The 18960-nt window shown below is 33.7% G+C and overlaps 1 protein-coding gene across 1 annotated transcript; it reads right to left on the reverse strand.

The window, feature by feature from the left end:
- Nucleotides 1-5807: 5807 nt before the first annotated feature.
- On the reverse strand, nucleotides 5808-16859 carry LOC114725629 (arginine decarboxylase-like). Its single transcript, XM_028912155.1, has 4 exons — nucleotides 16815-16859; nucleotides 8708-8783; nucleotides 8510-8627; nucleotides 5808-8345 (listed from the first exon to the last, which is right to left on the reverse strand). The coding sequence occupies exons 1-4, from the start codon at nucleotides 16857-16859 to the stop codon at nucleotides 6116-6118; spliced, it is 2469 nt and encodes an 822-aa protein (XP_028767988.1). The 3' UTR covers nucleotides 5808-6115.
- Between the last annotated feature and the right edge of the window lie 2101 nt (nucleotides 16860-18960).

The following is an 18960-nucleotide window of genomic DNA, read 5'->3' on the forward strand; positions in this document are numbered from 1 at the left end:
TGAAACTGGGCCTATGGGCTATACGGGCCATGATTGGTCCTTTGGTCTGGGCTTTGCTTTCAAACTGGGCCTATCAGCTATACAGGCCCAATAGTCGCTGTCTTAACATTGGCTAGTGAGGCCACGGTCCAGTTTGATATTTGAAGCCGCCATCTGATTGTTTAAAATAATTATTTGCTCAAAAAAAAAAAAAGATTGTTTAAAATAATTAATGACACGGGGGCCCACATCTTTGAACGGCGTCTTGTGCCTTTTGGCAGATTCCGGATCCAAGGCACTAATAAAAGCTCTAGATATGGATCTATTGCAGTGGCCGATATTGTATGTTACTTTTGTAAAAGTACACTTTTATAGTATTTATATAATAATGGATATTCCGTTCATAATTTGGGATTTCAAATAATATGAATGGTTTGAAAATTTTATAAATTTAAAAAGAAAAATAAATTGATATCTTTTATTTATGATCAAAGTAAACATCCTAATTAGTTTTTAGATTTGAGATCAAAAGAAGTATATATTTTAAATTGGATGATTTTTAGCAACATGGAAAAAAAAGAAACTACGGCGAATTCAAACCCCTAATGCTATACCTCGCGATCTTGGGAGGATTTTCCCCAAGAGTGGCTTCCCTCTGCTACTTGTTTGGTTCTTTGACTGCCCACTGCTTGAAGTGACGCCGTTTTGTAGCTGTTTCCTTTTTTTTTCCTTACATTACAATTAGGTGAGGTTGCGCTAAGAAAGAGAATGGAGAGGGGGCTATTCTCCTTTTTGGGAAGTTAGTTGTAGTTGGGATCCACTCAATAGGAATAAAAAATTTATAAAATACTACTAAAATAAAATTAATAGAAATGATTTTGAAGAGAAAATAAATTAAATGAAAGAAAAATTAAAATAAATAAAATGATTTTATAGATACAAAGTATTTTTTATATTTCTAAAATAAAAATTAGTAAAAGAATACTCCTCTCTAGCCCTATTTATTATAAGGCACTTCAAGTTAAGAAAAACCTTAAATTGTATTAATTCTATTAAAATACACTAACTCTTTAACTTTATACCTATTTGATATATATTTAAAATAGATCTATATTATAATAAATGAAGGATAAAATAATATATTCATACTAAAAATTTAATAAAGCGACCTATAAATAAGAATAGGAAAAATCATCTCTTTTTGCCTTATAAATAAAATCAAAAGAGTAAAGAGTTAACTTTCATCGTGCACTTTAAAGTATTTTTTAATAACGTTTAATATTTCAAAGTAATTTTTGTGCATCTAAAATTCTTAAAATTTTTTTAGTAATTATCAGTATCTAAAGTAATTTTTTGGTGTATTTTGCCATTGAAATATTTTCTAAGTAGCAATGAGCACCCTAAATTTAGAATACTAAGTTCTTCTGAAAAAATACTTTAGTATGTTAAATGCATAAAAATATTATAAAACACACTGAATGCTATTAAAAAAAATACTATAAGGTGTTAGATAGAACTTAACTCTTTGTCTTTTACTAATTTTTATTTAGAAATACAGAAATATTTGTATCTACAAAATCATTTTATTTATTTTAATTTTTCTTTCATTTAATTTTATTTTCTCTTCAAAATCATTTCTATTTACTTTTATTGAGGAGTATTTAGTAAACATTTTTTTTATTCCTTTTGGGTGGACCCCAACCACGACCGACTTTCCAAAAATTAGAATATTCTCCTCTCCCATTCTCTCTCTTGGCGCAACCTCACCTATGGAAATGTGAGGAAGAAAAGAAGAAAATCAGCTACAAAACGGCGTCACTTCAAGCAGCGGACCACGTAGTGCAGAGAAGCCACTCCCATTTTCCCTAACCACCATCTTCACTAGCAGAAAGGAAAAAAAAGTGGGAACTCAGGCTAATATTTATAAGGGTAATTAATCAAGATAAACAATTGATGATTTCATACCAGGAAAGTGTGTCTTCATGTTTTTACCCTTAGGAAGAGCTTCCTTATAAAATATTATCTTAAAAAATTCAAAGGTTGAACCACAGTTAAAGTTATTACATGAAGGCAGAGTGCTAGCATAGATGCACTATCTTCCTTTATGCGATAGGGGTGAGACCTATTTGAATAAAGGCTTGCTTTATAATTGGTACATTGCTCACTTTATTCAACACTCGCAATAATTCCATTAAGGACTGTCTTGCCTCTTTGAATTGGTCTTTTTAAAGCCCAATCACATATCTAGGGTCTAAACAGACTATAACAACAACGAAAATGCAACTTTAAAAGATCAATGTTCTTTAAGTATTTTTCCTCTCTCATTGCACGGTCATTTTTGCAAGTGCTAAGTATTCAAATTGAAGTTCTCTCTCTCTCTCTCTCTCTCTCTCTCTCTCTCTCTCTCAACCAAGGCTATGGATATGCCATAAAAACAAGATAAACCATATCAAGTTTAGATGCAATTTTAGCCGGCCAATAGCTTTTTACAGAATTAGATCCCCTACCCATTTTTCAACATGGGTAAGGCGCCCAAACGCTCATCTCATGATAAAAGTAGTTATGGTACAATCTTAAATTATTTAAAAAAACCATAAAAATGCGAAAATGTGTCATTTTATAACTGCAAGGTATCTGCATATGTCCTATTTTATCTATAAGCTACAACAACAACAACAAACCTTGTTCCATTATATGAGATTAGTTGCATGTTTGCAAAATGATATTGTGCTTTATTATTAACTAAATCTTTAGATGGGTTGACAGCTAAAAAGTATCGTTCAATGATTTTATTGAGTGTTCTTTTCAATCTTTTCCTATTCTTTTTTAGAGGACTTTGTATTTTCTTATCTACTATTCTCATTGGTGCCTCCAAAAGCCTTATTTTTACATTTCCAAACGGAAGAACAATATCATCAAGGAAAAGCATTCACTTAAAGATTCCTTGTTGAATAAGCTTAGTTAGAAAACATCTAGAATAAGGTCAAACAAAAAATTGAAGTATAAACATTACAAGAGAGATTGCGGGTTTAAGCTCTTGAAGAAGAAGCTGGAAAAGAATTTGGGAATGCCATTTGCATGTGAACACACTTGCTTTTGTTAAAGCAGAGATTCAGCTTGTAGTTGCAGATATATGAGGAGGAGGAGGATGCCAAAAGAACCTCTAAAAAAAACAAGCATAAGATGCTGAGAGCCTGCACATCATAATTATTCATTAGATATTCTTACGTGCCATTTGTTGATATTCAAATTCCACTTTGTATTCTTCTCGTTACAGCTGCCGATATATATGCCTTATTGATTGCTCTGATCTAGAATCTTGAATATTCTGTAAAAGTTATCTTATAATTATATTTTATACATATATGCTTCCACAATACAAGTAAACCCAGAGCAACATGTATGTGTAAAAGTCAGACCTAGCTAGCCACAAAGCAATCTTTGTGAGGTTCGCACACAGACACAGAGGATTTTAGATTAAGAAACAGAGATCCAATTCTAAGAACTATGAGACAGTGAGAATATGAAGGACAATCATGACTTTCATACCACTTGCTTTGGTTTCTTTGGCATATGCCATTTTCTCTCCAATACTGACCTGCAAGCTTTATTTCAAGCTAGCAATGGAAGGCACATTTCTGTTATGTTTGGTTGGAAAGTAATAGAGAAATAAAGGAGAAGATTTTTCTTTATTTACCATTAAGAATGCCTTTCCAGTCATCTCTATCTCCTAGATTGCGTCGAACCTCTTCCAAATAACCAAAAAAGAAACCTATGCTACGTGCTGATGTCCTTGAAAGAATAAGAAGCTCAAACGCGTAAAATCTTGGATTCCTTTCTGGAATAAGGATTTTGGGAACTAGTTTTAATACTTATCGTAATAATAAACATCATAATACTCATCATTGTGTTAAAATCTAAACCATTCCAAACTAGTTTTAATGGTTTAAATTTAAATTTTTAACTTGTGATTTTTAAATAAAAATTTATTTTTTGAAAACACTTACAGTTAAGATGTTACATTTATTCTAGATTATGTAACTATTGAAGAAAAAATATTTTTTGAACAACAAAAATATTAATATTAAATATTGACTGTCCATATTAAATTTGAATAGTTGAGATTTGATAAGTATCATAGTGCTCATAACTTCAGTAAGCATCAAAACAGGCTTCAGGATTTAGGTATGTTTAAGCTTTTGTTTTGTATTTCTAAAAATTGACACGGAACATCAATTTAAGATAAGGATGAGGTTTTGGCAAGCACTAAGTAGAACATCAATTTTGGAAAGAAAGAAACATCAATGAAATTTATAAGAGTGGGTGTGATTTTTCTTTTATGCCTGGGCAACATAAAATTGGGGTAAATTAGTTACAGCCTCACAGGGACTTACAAGTAAGATTTTCAGATCAATGTAAAAATGTGAATTAAAAGTCAAATCTTTACGAATAAAAATAACTTTTATTTGGAGGATGCGATGTAAAGCTAGATTAGGAGGTGTGGGAAGGGGAAAGCATCAAATTTGTGGTGAAATATAGGGCGAAAGAAGACCACTTGGAAAGAGGAAGCATCCAAGTCCCATGTACACCACAAATATGTGCCAACAAAATTGTGGTCAGCCCTTACGCGCAATTGGGGCAATTCCAACTCCTGCCGCCGCCCAACCCTCCCATTCATGCATCTCCCATTTCAGCAAAATGCCTTGCAAGCCATTTAATTGGATATCATAACTCTAATTTCCCATGGATCCGTCTTGGCTTCTATTACTAGTCAAAATATTTTTTATACGTTTCTTGTTAACTTTCCTTAAACATTTAATAATGTTTTGCTGCTTACAAATTGGGCCATGATATACCACTCTGATGCTTTTTTAATTGTTATTTATAAGAGAAGATTTTAGTCTTTTTTTAATTTATCACTTGTACTTTTTTTTTAGTACTTCATTTTCAATTCTATCCCCATCAATTTAAGGGCGATGAATGTAAAGATGAAGAAAGAAAAAAATGAGTGAGAAAAAATGTACCGGCTATTTAATAACAATAAAAAAAAATTTATGTCTTTTATAATTTCTTTAGTATTAAAAAAATTACAACAAATAACCATTAAAAGTACCACAGTGGTTTATATTTCTAGAAATCAGAAATCAGAATCCAACTTTTGGTCATTGAAGCGATTGACCCATCCACCTGCACCGTCCACACACGCCTACGCAATAATAAAGCGGCCGAACGAAGGGCCCACGCAGAATCGCCATTAACTTAACCAAATTAAATCAATCAAACTCACACAATCACGGAAAACCCCACCAAAAAATGATTCCCTCACGCTTTTTCGTTGACCTTGATCTTAATTACAATCTTTTTTTATCTTTGTTTTATTGATATAATAGTATTAAATCGTTTTTATCTTCATTAAAGAATATTTAATTTATCGAATTTCATTGACCTTGATCTTAATTACAATCATTCTTTCTTTATTATTACCAATAATCCAATTTTTAGTTGAAAACTAACTTACATTTATATCCCCTCGACATCATAAAAGTTGTTGATGTCAGTTAAAATTCTAACCATACCAAAATGAACTATTAATATTAGTATCAATAGTTTAAAAAAAATTATTTGTTTTGCCAGCATACAAAAACACGTTTATCTAAGTCGTGCTACAACCCATTCTCATCGTTTATCTTTTCCCCCGTTCATTTTCATCGTTTATCACTAACCACGGTACTGGTACTCTTTGAGAGCGGACAAAGGGTTCAGCGCAAAAAGAAAAACAAATAAGGAAAGAAATGGATTTGAACAATAACTCTTGATGGGTCTTGGGGGGTCAAAAACACCAAAATTCAGGAACTCTTGGAACTTGGAACATAAATTCTAGCAGACAGACGTGAATGGAGGGAACAAACACCCTACACGCTTCCCACATTCAATCCGTTTGTTTTCTTTTTCTTCATTTTTCCTAAACTTGACAGTACCAGCAGCACAAGGCCAAAAAAAAAAAATACCAGCAGCAAAATGCCGGCAACAAAGCAAAATAAACATTAACGGACGACCTCGACGACGACAAGCATTAATTTAAAAATACACACTGCGGGCAGGGGAATGCAAAAGCGTAAATGGACAAACTCACATCTCAAGCAACGCAATAGGACCACTGCTCATCATCTGCGACCACAGAATCAGCAGAAACGCCATTGAAATCATCATCAGAAGCGCAGTAGTAAAAGCCATTATTGTTGTTGCGAGCAGCGGTCAAGCAGCAAGAATCCACAGCCAGATATGGCATGTTGTTGAACGAGCGGGCGAGGCTGGAAGCCAGAGCTGAAGCATTGTGGATCTTATCTTCATCCTCATCCTCCATTTGCTGCTCGAAGCTCTCTTGCACGCGGTGCTTCAGAGTCTCGAACATGAGCTCGGGCTCGTGTTGCATCACCCGTAGGACATCCGCGCACGACGGCCCCGGCACTGCACGCGTCACTGCGAAGCTGTATGGACCGTCGCTCTGCGACACCCGAACCACGCTCGGGCCACCGAACAGATTATGGACTCCTCCGAGTGCCTCCTCGTAAGCCCCACCTAAGAACATTCCCAGATAGTATTTCCTGACATTACCGCCATTGGCACCACCTTCGCCTTCCAGATCATGGAGCGGCAAACTAGACTCGCCTCCTATGAACTTGTCTATTTTTCCATCACTGTCACAGGTCAAATCTGATAAAATTCCCCTTGCGGAGGGCTTCTCGTCCAGACGATGAATGGGAGCTATGGGAAACAGTTGTCCAATGGCCCAAAAATCAGGAATGGAAGTGAATATCGAGATGTTGGCATGGTATGTCCTTACCGGATCTGTTGCACCCATTGCCTTATTCACCAAGTCACACAAACCATCAACAGCAGCAAGGTGCTCCATGTCTAGAGAACCCTGTTTGAATTGCTCAACACATCGTTGCTTCAATTGATCAACGTACAGCAAGCAGGTATCATAATCACCTCTCATGGCCGCAGCAGAAAGGTTACTATAATCTGCCCGAGCATCCTCTGAGAGCCTCTCCGCCAAATATTGCAACCCAAGGGTGGACATCGTTGGAACTTCGTAAGAAGTTGCAGAAACCACTTCAAAAATAAAAACAGAGTGATGAGAAACAATGGCCCTGCCGCTTTCACTGCAGAGCACTGGGTGCCTGACCGACCTGCGATCACAGACACACTGGAGTGCTTGAACAACTGCCGCAGCGTACTCTTGGAGACCATATCCAACAGATACATCAGAGTCAGCCGACTTGGAACCATCGTAATCTATGCCCAGACCACCTCCAATATCGAATACTTGCATATGAGCACCTAGTCGAACCAATTCACAATAAATCTGTGCCGCCTCTCCAACCCCATCAGCAAGCAATGTGGTGGAAGGAATTTGAGAGCCTATATGGAAATGAAGCAACTGTAGGCAATCAAGCATACCCGCTTGTTCCAGCTTTTTGACTACACGCAGAATCTGGATTGTGGTCAGCCCAAACTTTCCTTTCTCCCCTGAAGTTGAACCAAAATGACCAGAATGTTTTGTCCTCAGCTTAGCTCGAACACCAATAACAGGTCGAATGCAAAGCTGCTTGCTCAACCCAATGATCAAGTCAAGCTCTTCCTCTTGCTCAAGAACAATTATGGTGTTCAAGGCGAGCTTCCTTGCAATCAGAGCCAGAGAAATATATTCACCGTCTTTAAACCCATTGCATACCAAAAAGGCTTCAGAATTACCCGTGCACAAACAATTCATGGCTAGGAGGAGCTCAGGTTTCGATCCTGCCTCTAGCCCAAACCGGAATGGAGATCCAAACTTAACAATATCTTCCACAACGAACCGGTCCTGGTTACATTTGACCGGGTAAACACCTTGGTAATGGGATTCATATCCGAAAGATTGAATTGCGTACTCGAAAGCCGAGTTAAGGGATTCAAGCCGGTTCTTCAGCACGTCCGGAAACCGAACAACAAGAGGAAGCTGCATACCAAGGCCGCCGGATGATTTGGGATCTGAGACTTTCTTAACAATCTTGAGCAAATCAATCTCCTGGTGAGAAAGGGTCCCTGAACCATGAGGTCGGACAGAAATATTCCCAGATGAATTCACAGAAAAGTATGGAGCACCCCACCCATCGATCTTGTAAAGGGAAGCCGACAGAGAAGGTGACCAATGGGAATCGTCCATGGAAACGGTGACGGTGTTGTTATCGGCGGTAGTGTTCCTCGTCGCCGGAGGTACGCCAAAAAATGTGACCGGCGCCAGAAGAGAGCTATCCCCAGCTAAAGCGTAGCCAGGAGGACCAAGTGCAGCATCCACGCAACAAGCTAGGCCGGCATCTCTTCTGCGACGATCAAATTGAATCAGGGAAAAAGATTCTTAAAATTTTTGTAATCTCGTTCAGATGGGGGCTTTAAAACCCGCCGAGGCCGAGGCCCCGGCTACCCCCTCAAAAGAAAACAGTAGAAGATCTATTGAAAATGGAGAAACCCTCCCTGTTCTCCTCACAGAAAATCCCCACACCGACCCCTCAGAAGAAGGATTTCCACACGGATAACAAATGAAACAGGCAAGGGCAAAATGAGGTCGGCAATTAAACGCGGAAAGCTTCCCACACCATGCAGATCTGGTTCATAGATTCAAATAAAGAAAATAACCAGAAGAGCGTGGTGATCGGGGAAAGAGGAGGGCAAACAACGAGGAAACAGGACAAGCAGCTTCCGGGGAGGTCAAGATCGAGGAAATGGAAAGCGGAAGGATGGAAAGGCAAAAGAGGAAACCTCTGGGGAAATAACAGGCAAGAAACAAGGAATTTGAATGAAAATTACAAAGAGAGGCTCCAGAAATTATGAAGTTGGATGCAAGAAAGACGGAAACGAAGGTGGAATGGGCGAGATTTGCATGAGCGGCGAAGCTGATTTATATGGGGAGGGAGGGGCGGATTGGGCCGTGGGCCCGGATCTTGGACTCAAATAGATTCGAAAATTTATTTTCAACGTAACAAACCCTAAAATTCTTTTTCCAAGAAAAAAAAGAAGATAAAAGTAAGCATACGTCATCATCAAAATAGTTAAGAGAATATAATATTTAAATTTATGTTTCAAATAGTGCTCAAAAAAAAAAATTTATGTTTCAAATACTATTTTTCTCTTCGGACTGTATGTAGTCCAAATGTCTAAATGCAAATGCCAAAAAAATGTTTATTCAAATACTCTTCCGGTCCTTAATATAAAACCCAATTGTTGAGTTAATTTTGATCTTAAATATAAGACCTATTTCTCATATTTATCAATTTTCTCTAAATTACCTCTATGGATACTTCCTCAACTATAATCAAGTAAAAGAAGAGAAGGGGTATTAAGAAAGATAATTATGATATTTTAGGAAAAATGTGTCTCATTTCTTGTAATTAACTAACTTACCTAACTTTCTTAATCTAATCAAATTAGTTAAATGGGTCTTATATTAAAGACAGGAGGAGTATCAAGTTTAAATGATAGCTTACGGATTGACCAAGATGGGAATTTAGAGAGGTCCTGGAAAGTGAAAAACTGGGATTTAATCCCCTCTCATGTAATTTTATTTCGGACTTAGCCTTTCTTTTTTTGATCAAAAAATAAAACATGAAATTTAAGCATGTGTATAGATGTAATATTCAAATTCTCGTGCTTTTCTCGTGGGGACTGCACCATGTTGGTGTTTCTTTGTCTTGGCTTGGCCAGCACTCCAGCAGCCAGGGGGAGGCAAAGGACTAATCAGCGTCGAGTTGCCGCGTGACTTGTGAAATGGGGCCTTTCTTTTCTTCTCGAGGAGAAACTCGCGCTGGCGATACAAGTGAGTTAGGTGAGGCGTGTGGTGTGTTCATCTCGCGAGCTTTTGGGCGAGATTTTGTTGAGGAAGCGACTAGGAAGTTTCCTTGGAAGTGGTGGGGATCCCGGGATACCCACATACTAACTAGAACACCGATGAACCCTCACGATGCTGACACGTTAGCCCGGGCAATTACTGACTGACCCAGTGGCCGGGGCTGTCTGACTTGCTGTAAATCAGTTTTTCAATTCATCTTTCGGCCAACAGAAAGAAAGAAAAAAAAAAAAAAAACGTTTACTGTCCGTTGGTTCAAATCACCTCTACGCTCAACAGGTTAAAAAAGTTAAAAAAAAATATTTAGCGAGATAAAAAAGTGTTTTTTAAAAATATTTTTCCGTAAAATGAAACAGACTACTCTATATATTTACTTCGTATACAGTAAAAGCACTTTGAAAATTATAGCTTGGCTTTCATCCAGATGCTCTCTAAATTTAAAAAAAAGAGCTAGTCACTTTCACGGAATAATTAATTAAAATTTGAATTATTAGAAGAAATAGTTACGTTTTAATACATTTAGTTGTGACAGAACAGAATTATCTCTAAGAAAAAAAAAACACTTATGCTTGTCAAAAAATTTAGTTCTACAGGCTTTGTTTTCTGTTTCAACTTTTTTTTTTTCAAAAATTACAATGAAGCTTCAAAAAACTAATTATTAAAAAGTCTTAATAACAACTTAACTAGTTTGTAATGACAAGTTTTAGAATAAGAAATGACAATTTTTTAGATTTGTTTTGTAATTATTTTTCTTCCTAAAAACCTTACTGTAATTCTGCTTTCTTTCTTTTTTTGCCAAATTTTCTATTTCAACTCAAAAACATTACTTCTAGTTTCTACTAATTAAATATTTTTACTTCCTTATTAATAAAATACTGGTTCCATTTCGTCCTTGTAACTAAAGAAAACAAGATTTAGATCCGTTTACATAAAATTAATTTATCGAAAAATCATCAATAACTTTTTTCTGAGATCATATATAATGGTAACGGCGAGCTTGTGATGGATCAAATTAAAAAAATATTTTTCTCTGAATCAATAATTCAGTTTTCTGATACTAGATTGATAAATGATCATTGGGAGAATTGCAATTTGATCTTCGATCAATGTCATTTCCCTGTAATCCTCTTAACAAAATTAAAATACAATATTTGCTTCGTCAAATAAAAATCACTACATTCCATCCTTAGCATAAAAACTAGTTAGGGGTTAGATTTAATTCTAAATATAATATTTTAATCTATTTTATCTTTCATATTTATAATTTTTTTAATATCACTATTGATTATAAAACATTCTATAGGTAGTTTCAATATAAATGATTAAAAAAAATAACAATTTAAGAAAGACAGCATAAATTTGTTATAAATAAATAATTTAATTAATTTTTTAACATACCTAAATTAGTTAGTTAGCTTTTATATTAAGAAACATAAGTAGTATAACATTGCGTTAAATTAAAAAGAATAAATTTGTTCAATATTATCTTTTAAAGAATAAAAGGTTCAATCCTCCATGATGCATAGAAAATACATTATTTATTATTCACACTGAAATATTTTTACCTGTGCTTTAAAAAATTATTTGCATTATTATCTACATGATCAAATAGGCATTGAATTTTAGATATAATTAAAATGCTCAACCCCCTACAGTTAATTTCTAAAATGTTAAAAATAAAAGATAATTACAAAATAAATGTCAAATAACCAGAGTTACTTTGCTCACGAGTATTTTTCACTCACACCACTTCTTTTAACCCAGCATAACTGTGTATGGATCTGAATATTGAGAGACTTGATTAATGATTAATATAACTTCAGGGACCGGAAAAAAAAAAGAAGATTACTGCTATTATTCCTAAAATAGTACTCCCTCCGTTCCTTATTATAAGAGACATTTGATGTTTATGACATGTTCCTATATATAAGAGACACTTACAAGTTGTCTCTACTTTTTTGTGTTGATTTACTATTTTACCCATATTTATTATCTCTAACTCACACTCTCTCTCCCTCTCACTTCTCTTTCTTTTAATAATTTAATTGTTCTCTCATGCTCTCTCTCCTTATTAATGAGGGCATTTTTGAAAAAAAATTATACTTTTTACACATTAATTGTTCTTAACTAATTTTAACTGTTTTTTTTATCAACGTATTTCGGTTATTTGTCTCTTATAATAAGAAACGGAGGGAGTATGGTATAGAGCTCGACAGAGTCATTGCCTGTGAAGAAGTTTTTTTTTTTTCCTTTTTTTGCTAAAGCATAGCTATCCTCTAATTAGAAGCAATCCTATTCGAAACACTGTCAGGTACTAAACGTAAGCATCTCTCCTAATAAAAATTCAAATCTTAGTTCATCAAATTATGAGGGATTAGCTCCTTTCGCTGGACTTAATCCAGTCGGTATAAAGAAGGTTTTGATGATATCCAGGAAATGATTATTGAGGCGCCGCTAACCCACCAGTCGAGCTACTCAATTAGCCCACTCCTATTTTGGTGATACGATTAAAAGTCGATCCCAATATTAAAATTATTTGTTGTGAGAATTATTACTCATAAAAAAATACAATTATAAAATAATAATAATGAGTGAGCTGTTAAAGTCTGTTAAAATTTATCATTACAAATTGTTCACTTATTATTAGGATTTTTTTTTAAATTTTCCTTTCATCTTACTCCCCACAGTGAATTTCTCCAAAGGTAACAATAAAAGAAGAAAAAGAATTAAATATACTTATGGCGTTTTAATGAAAGGATTTTAAGTCAATAAGTTTAAATATGTTGCTGTACTTTTTATTATTACTCTTTATCTAAATTATAAGATCTCACTTATAATCTATAAATAATATCTTATAATTAGAACCGAAAATAATATTTTTTTGTCTTGACAAACAAATTATGCATGTAAAATTTTTCCCACAGTAAAATTACTGACGCTGTTATCACACTCGCCACGTGACTCCGCGATTATGGTTAAATGCCATTAAGGCTTCGTCCATGCTTCATCTTTTTTGTTAAAAAAAAAAATTCATCGGATCTATGTTATCCTCTTTCCAGGCTTAGGTCTTATTTGGATATCTCCTCAGATTATAATTTGAAGAAGAAATCATCCAAACAAAAGAAAAAAATGTGAAACTATGGTTTGGAGTAAAGCTATGGTTTTGAATCCTAAAACCATCATTTTAATAAGAGCAGGTTTTCACATCCTGTGACATCTGCATTTATTGAAATCAGAGCTTGTACTTTTTTTTTTGGAGTGAGACTGTTTACTATATCTACTAATAATTTTTTTTTTTTTGTGTGACAAGAATCATTCAGCCATATAAACACACATTAAAAACTAAACTCACTGTGTTCACCAAAAATAAATTACTGCACATTCATGTATTGTTGTGGATATATTATTTAAACGAAATTAGTAATCCCTGGGATGCCTACCCGTCCTAATGTTTTAAAAAGAAAACGGGGTACATGACATGGTTCTTCTCCCTTGAGGGGGTGTTTGGATAGAAACCAAACTATAGTTTCAGAAGTGTTTTTACGGTTTACGAAGTAAGTATGTGAAAAAGTTTGACTTGTTTTGCAGAAAAGTGCTTTTGAAACCCTGGTTTGGAGGTTGTGAAACACCCCCTGAGTTTGGTTCATATGCAATAGATGACAATGAAAACTCAACCACTTGAGTTAGCTGAATGTTAGATGGAAGAATGGGGAAATGAAGATGGAATAGAGATGGAGGGAGGAATTGGGGAGAGATGAAAGAGCATGAAATTTAATCTCAATGCTCATTGATGATTTGCTTACCTCGTTGAAATACTAATTATAGTTACTAATAAAAAAACTAGTTTGATATCTATTCTGATACTAAGGGCCTGTTTGGTTTGAGGGGAGGGGAGGTTTCATCCTCACCTTGTTTGGTTTGATTAAAAAGGAGGGGAGGGGAGGGTATTTAATGATTCCTTGTTTGGTTCAAGAGGGGAGGGATAGTAATAATCAATTTATCATTTTATCCTTACATATTAGTTTATGTTTTTTATTGATATATTATATAAATTAATTTACATCTCAATTTAAATTATATAATTTAATAAAAATTCAGTCTTATCATGTTAATATGTGTATTAAAAAACTGGTATAGTAATTTTTTATTCTAATTAATATAATAATATATTTAAAATAATCAAATAAACAAATTTTATATGCTCTAAGAAAAATGAAATTTTATTTTCTTTAGGCTATCTTTTTTTCCAACTTTAAAATATATTTATAAAAAACAATTAATTTTATAATATTATAATTTTTATTTAAATAATTTTTTATAATATATTTTTAATTATATAATGTATATATTTTTTATTTTTTTTACTTAGGATAATATATTTTTTATTTGAAATAAATATTATAATAATATATTTTATGGGTAGAAGTGGAATATTAAAAAAATTATAAGGACATAATGGTCCAAAATTTTGGCTCCCCTCCAAAAACCCCCAATTTGGAAGGGAGCCAAAATGGGGGGAGGGAGGGGAGGGGAGGGGAGGGGACATTTTAGCTCCCCTCCCCTCCAAAATTTTCAACCAAATGAGGGGAGGGGCTCATTTTCCCTTCCCTCCCCTCCCTTCCCCTCCAACCAAACACATCCTAAATATAAGATATTAATCTACCATGTTTTTCATATTTATCTATTTTTTTAAAATAACTACTGTGGTAGTTGCACAGTATTTCTTCGAATGGTAATTCTAACTAATACCCATGATTGACAATAATATTTTAAAAAATATAACACTTATTTATTACAAGTGATTAACTTAACAAGTTTTTTTAATTTATTCAAATTAATCAACTAGCTCTTACGTTAAAGGCCAGAGGTAATATAATTTTTTTATGACTCAGATTTAAAATATTTAATTGAAGGTTTGGAAATTAAAAATAACTTTTTAAAAAATTGATATATAAAAGATTACTTTTTATTTTGAATTACGTACGTACTAAAACATATTAAATTATTAAAAATATAAAAATCAAATCAGATTACTGAAATGATAAGTATTGAAATCGAATTAAAAGAGGTGGGAGGTTTATTTGGGGAGGGGGGTTTCCCCGCCCAATAATTCGTGTGTGAAATATCAAACCTGTCATCCCAAAAGGAGGCGTCAAAGAATTGATTTATTCGTAACGGGAAAATGATCGAGAACTCGGTTGCATGTAGACAGGTCTCAACTGATGGGAACTCTTCTGTAGTCCACGCTCGCCGCATTTGATTTGATTTTTTTTTCCCCACTCCACGTGGAAATATAAATGAACCTATTTGGAGCCTAAAATCTGCTCCAGCCTTCCGTCCCATATTATGGATATACCTGCCCCGATGAGCCCATCGTCCACTTTGATGAAAACGCATGTCGTTTTGGTGGGGATGATGCGACAGAAACACCACTAGTTTTAGGACGCATGTCCGCCCGTGATGCGATAAAACCGGAACCATTAATCTATTTTACATTTATCAATTCTCCTTCGACCTTGGGATGCCACGTCATCATCTCTATTCAAAACGCCGTTCCTTTCTTTGTCGTTTCCCGTTGCGTTTTCCCGACTCTTTGCCCCTCCTTTATTTCCACCAACTTCTCCTCACCTTTTACCCGGCGTTGCCCGGGCTTTTAACCTGCCCCCGCGGCCTCTCCGTGTGCTAAATTAGTATCACGTATATGTTTGGATTTGAAGTCTAGCTTTATTTTAATCTCAGCCCTAGAATTTGAGAGCAGTATTTTTTATTCTTGATTAAAAATAAAATAAGATCAAATTTTAAGACTAAAAATTATATTAACACATACATTTTATCACAATTGAAAAACCTTAAACTTTATTGATTTTATCTTAAAATTTTTTTTTGTAACTTTACCACTATTTAATAGCAACTTATATAATAATAAATTATTATAAAGTCTAAAAAAGAGATTTAATCACTAAACAATGAATAATAATTGAAGAATATGTAATGATATATTCTAACATAGAAAATAACAATAACTTTTTTTTGGTTGGCCTCTCGTTGAGATTTTTAATAATTAAATTAAAAAATATTTGGATGAAAAATAAATTATAATTTTAGAAATGACTCTGCAGAATTTAAAATTAATTCTCGACTTGCATGCACTTATTAAGGTGTTTTTCAGACACCCTAAAACACTTTTTAAATCTTGTCATTGGAGCTCAGTAATTCTACCAAAAAAGCTAAAGCAGGGATATCTTAAGACTTGTTTGGTTTCTTATTTTGAAAACAATTTTTTGTTTTTAAAAATAAAAAACAAAAAGATTTATTGGGCAATTTGTTTTTTCTTGATTGTTTTAAAAAACAAAAAAACAATGATATGTTTTTAAAAACTGAAAAACCAAAACAACTTTTACGTGTTTATTTACTTTTGTTTTTATGTTTTTTATTTTTTATTTTTTAAAAAATTGGAATAATCTTTTTCTTTTCTTTTTTTTTCTACCACCTACTACTTATCACTACCTGTAATAACTACCACTGGTCAAAATGTAATTTTGTTTTGTTATAAAATTATTTTTAAGAATAAGAAAACAAAAACAAACAACAAATAGGTTAGGAGAATGAGAGCCAAGGAACAAGGGTAAAATGCTAGGAGCAGGGATAGTGCTGAGGTGGCAGAGTGTGATAGGAAGAGAGGGATCTCAGGATATCTCAAAGCAGGCACTGCCGTTTTAAGAAATTTATTTCTTGTAGCCCTTAGGAGCACTCAGCACATTGTAACGGAGGAAGGGTAAAAAATCATGGATGAGAGGAGGAGACAGAGAGAAGAGGCGTGGCTGGTCAAAAAAAAAAGAAGGGGCGTGAACGGGGACCGGGGTATACGCTGCTGTTGGGGGCAGGTCTCGATAGCGACAACGCGGTAATTGCTTGGTTTCTAGATTCTTAACCAGTCAGTGGGCCCCACCTTCCCGGCCTTCAAGTCCCTCCTTGCATTCTCTCCAGTCTCCATGGCTTCATCTCAGTTCCTCCAAGTCATCATTCATTCATTATTATGTAAAGAATATTTTTTTTTGAAAAAATTAATTACATATATTTTGCAATGAGACTTAAAAATATATAAGTCATTTGATAATATTTTCAAGTTTTATTTTGGTGCGTGTGTACTAAATTAACATCTGTCGTACTTATAGAACTAATATTTAGGGGGTGTTTAAATAAAACTAAACTATAGTTTGAAGAATAGCTTCTGGAGAATAAATTTTGTGAAAAAATAATTCTGATAAAGTAAGAGTGTTTAGATAATTGTTATCAAAAATACTTTTTATATGTGCTAATTACTAAAAAAAACATAAATTAATATGATAGTTATATAAAAGATGAATTTTATAACACATTTTAATTTGAAAGAATAAAATTGTTAATAATACATTTTTTGACAACATAATTAATGACATATAAGATAATATAATTAATAAATAATCAATATGTGTATATATATTTATAAAATATAAAATTAAATATGTTTATAAAAAAATAATTGAGGGGTATTAAAGTCATATTATCATTGAAATCTACTCTGATAGGCATAATCATACTTTCTAATTTGAGCCAGAAACAGAATGGATTCACTTTTTTTGAAACCATGGTTTGGAATGTTATCCAAACCATGGATAACTTTAGAAATACTTTTCAGTGAATCGAGACAAACTCCTCCACATATTTACTTCGTATACAGTAAAAGCACTTTTGAAACCATGATTTTGTTTTTACCCAAACACCCCCTTAATATATAATTGAAAAGGTTGCAAGGCCGACCTATAAATACTTGACTAAAAATCAAATGAAATTGTAAGCAAGGATAAACTAATTTTCCCTTAAAAGTGTTATAGCTACGTCCGAAAAGAAAAATTATACCTGCGATTAAGTCAATATATTTGTGTATATACTACCTCCAATCCTAATTATAAGAGCTCGTCTGTAATACCGGTTTTAATTATAAGATCTTGTTTGCAGTCTATAAACAAGATCTTATAATTAAGATAGGAGATAGTATATACATGTGTAGTTGTGTGGTTGGACAAATTTGTCTTACTGATAATCGTGATAAGCTTTTTGGTTTTTTTTTTTTTTTTGAATGTGGCATGCACGACGCGTGTAACCTGTAATAATTCTATAGGATGGTCCATCGCTTGGGTGCGGAGGGTCGTGTCTCATCGCTAATCTTGAGTGGACCTACGTCCAAGAGGGCCACCAGATTTTGGGGCTCGTGTTGGAGGTTGCACGGCAGATCTCTTCCCCTACGTGGCTTTCTGAGCCCAATAGGACGAATGGGTGAGCTTTGCCCCACCCCACCTGACTCCCAACAATTTGTTGTTTCTACAGTACTGTTATCCATGTGATCCACTCTACTTTTCTCCTTATTCTTTTTTCTTTGTTTTTATTATAAGTTTTAAATGATTAATTTACATATAATAAAAAAATTAGTTAAAATCAATAAAGATGTAATACACATTTAAATATATGTCTTTATAATAAATAAAAAGGGGGAAGAAAAATGTAATAAGAGAGTGTGTGACAAAAATTAATAAATAATTTAAGAATAAAATTGAAAAAAGGATACAAACTCTAATTTAAACTTAAAAAATAGATCATATTCCTCTCTTAATTTAAATCTTATAAATAGAATCGGACAAAATTTTTTTCCTAATTATTCCTCTCTAATTTATTATTTTTCATGTTTGTATTTTGGTAACGACAAAGGAGACTAGCGCAGAGACTTGTTGCAAGTGATAATGTCATTGTTCATGGAGGAAGCAGTCAAGGTCAATAGTGCAGGGGTAGGTTCCAAGCTCTTTTGTACTATAACAAGTTTTTATATACTAGCTCCGGTCCTTAATATAAGGTCCTGTTTGATTTTTATTTTGATTCTAAATATAAGACCTCAATCCACTTTGTCTCTCATATTTATACTTTTTTTTTTCAAAATAGTCCTTCTAACAATAATAGTTCTAGTCAATATATTTAATTAGTAAGGATATTTTAGGAAAAACAATATCACAATACCTATTTAAGACAAATAACTAACTCAACTTACTTCCTCAATCTCCTCA

Source organism: Neltuma alba, unplaced genomic scaffold (genome assembly GCF_004799145.2).
Source record: "Neltuma alba isolate B1F8T4 unplaced genomic scaffold, ASM479914v2 tig00012259_pilon, whole genome shotgun sequence".
Classification (NCBI taxonomy): domain Eukaryota; kingdom Viridiplantae; phylum Streptophyta; class Magnoliopsida; order Fabales; family Fabaceae; genus Neltuma; species Neltuma alba.

What these genes read in the sequence shown, in the direction of transcription:
- LOC114725629 (XM_028912155.1), bottom strand. Translation starts at nt 16,859, where the DNA reads ATGGAGACTGGAGAGAATGCAAGGAGGGACTTGAAGGCCGGGAAG. An exon ending in GGGACTTGAAGGCCGGGAAG is followed by an intron (nt 8,784 to 16,814) that starts GTGGGGCCCACT and finishes TTATTTCCCCAG; the next exon opens with AGGTTTCCTCTTTTGCCTTT. An exon ending in CCCCGGAAGCTGCTTGTCCT is followed by an intron (nt 8,628 to 8,707) that starts GTTTCCTCGTTG and finishes TCTATGAACCAG; the next exon opens with ATCTGCATGGTGTGGGAAGC.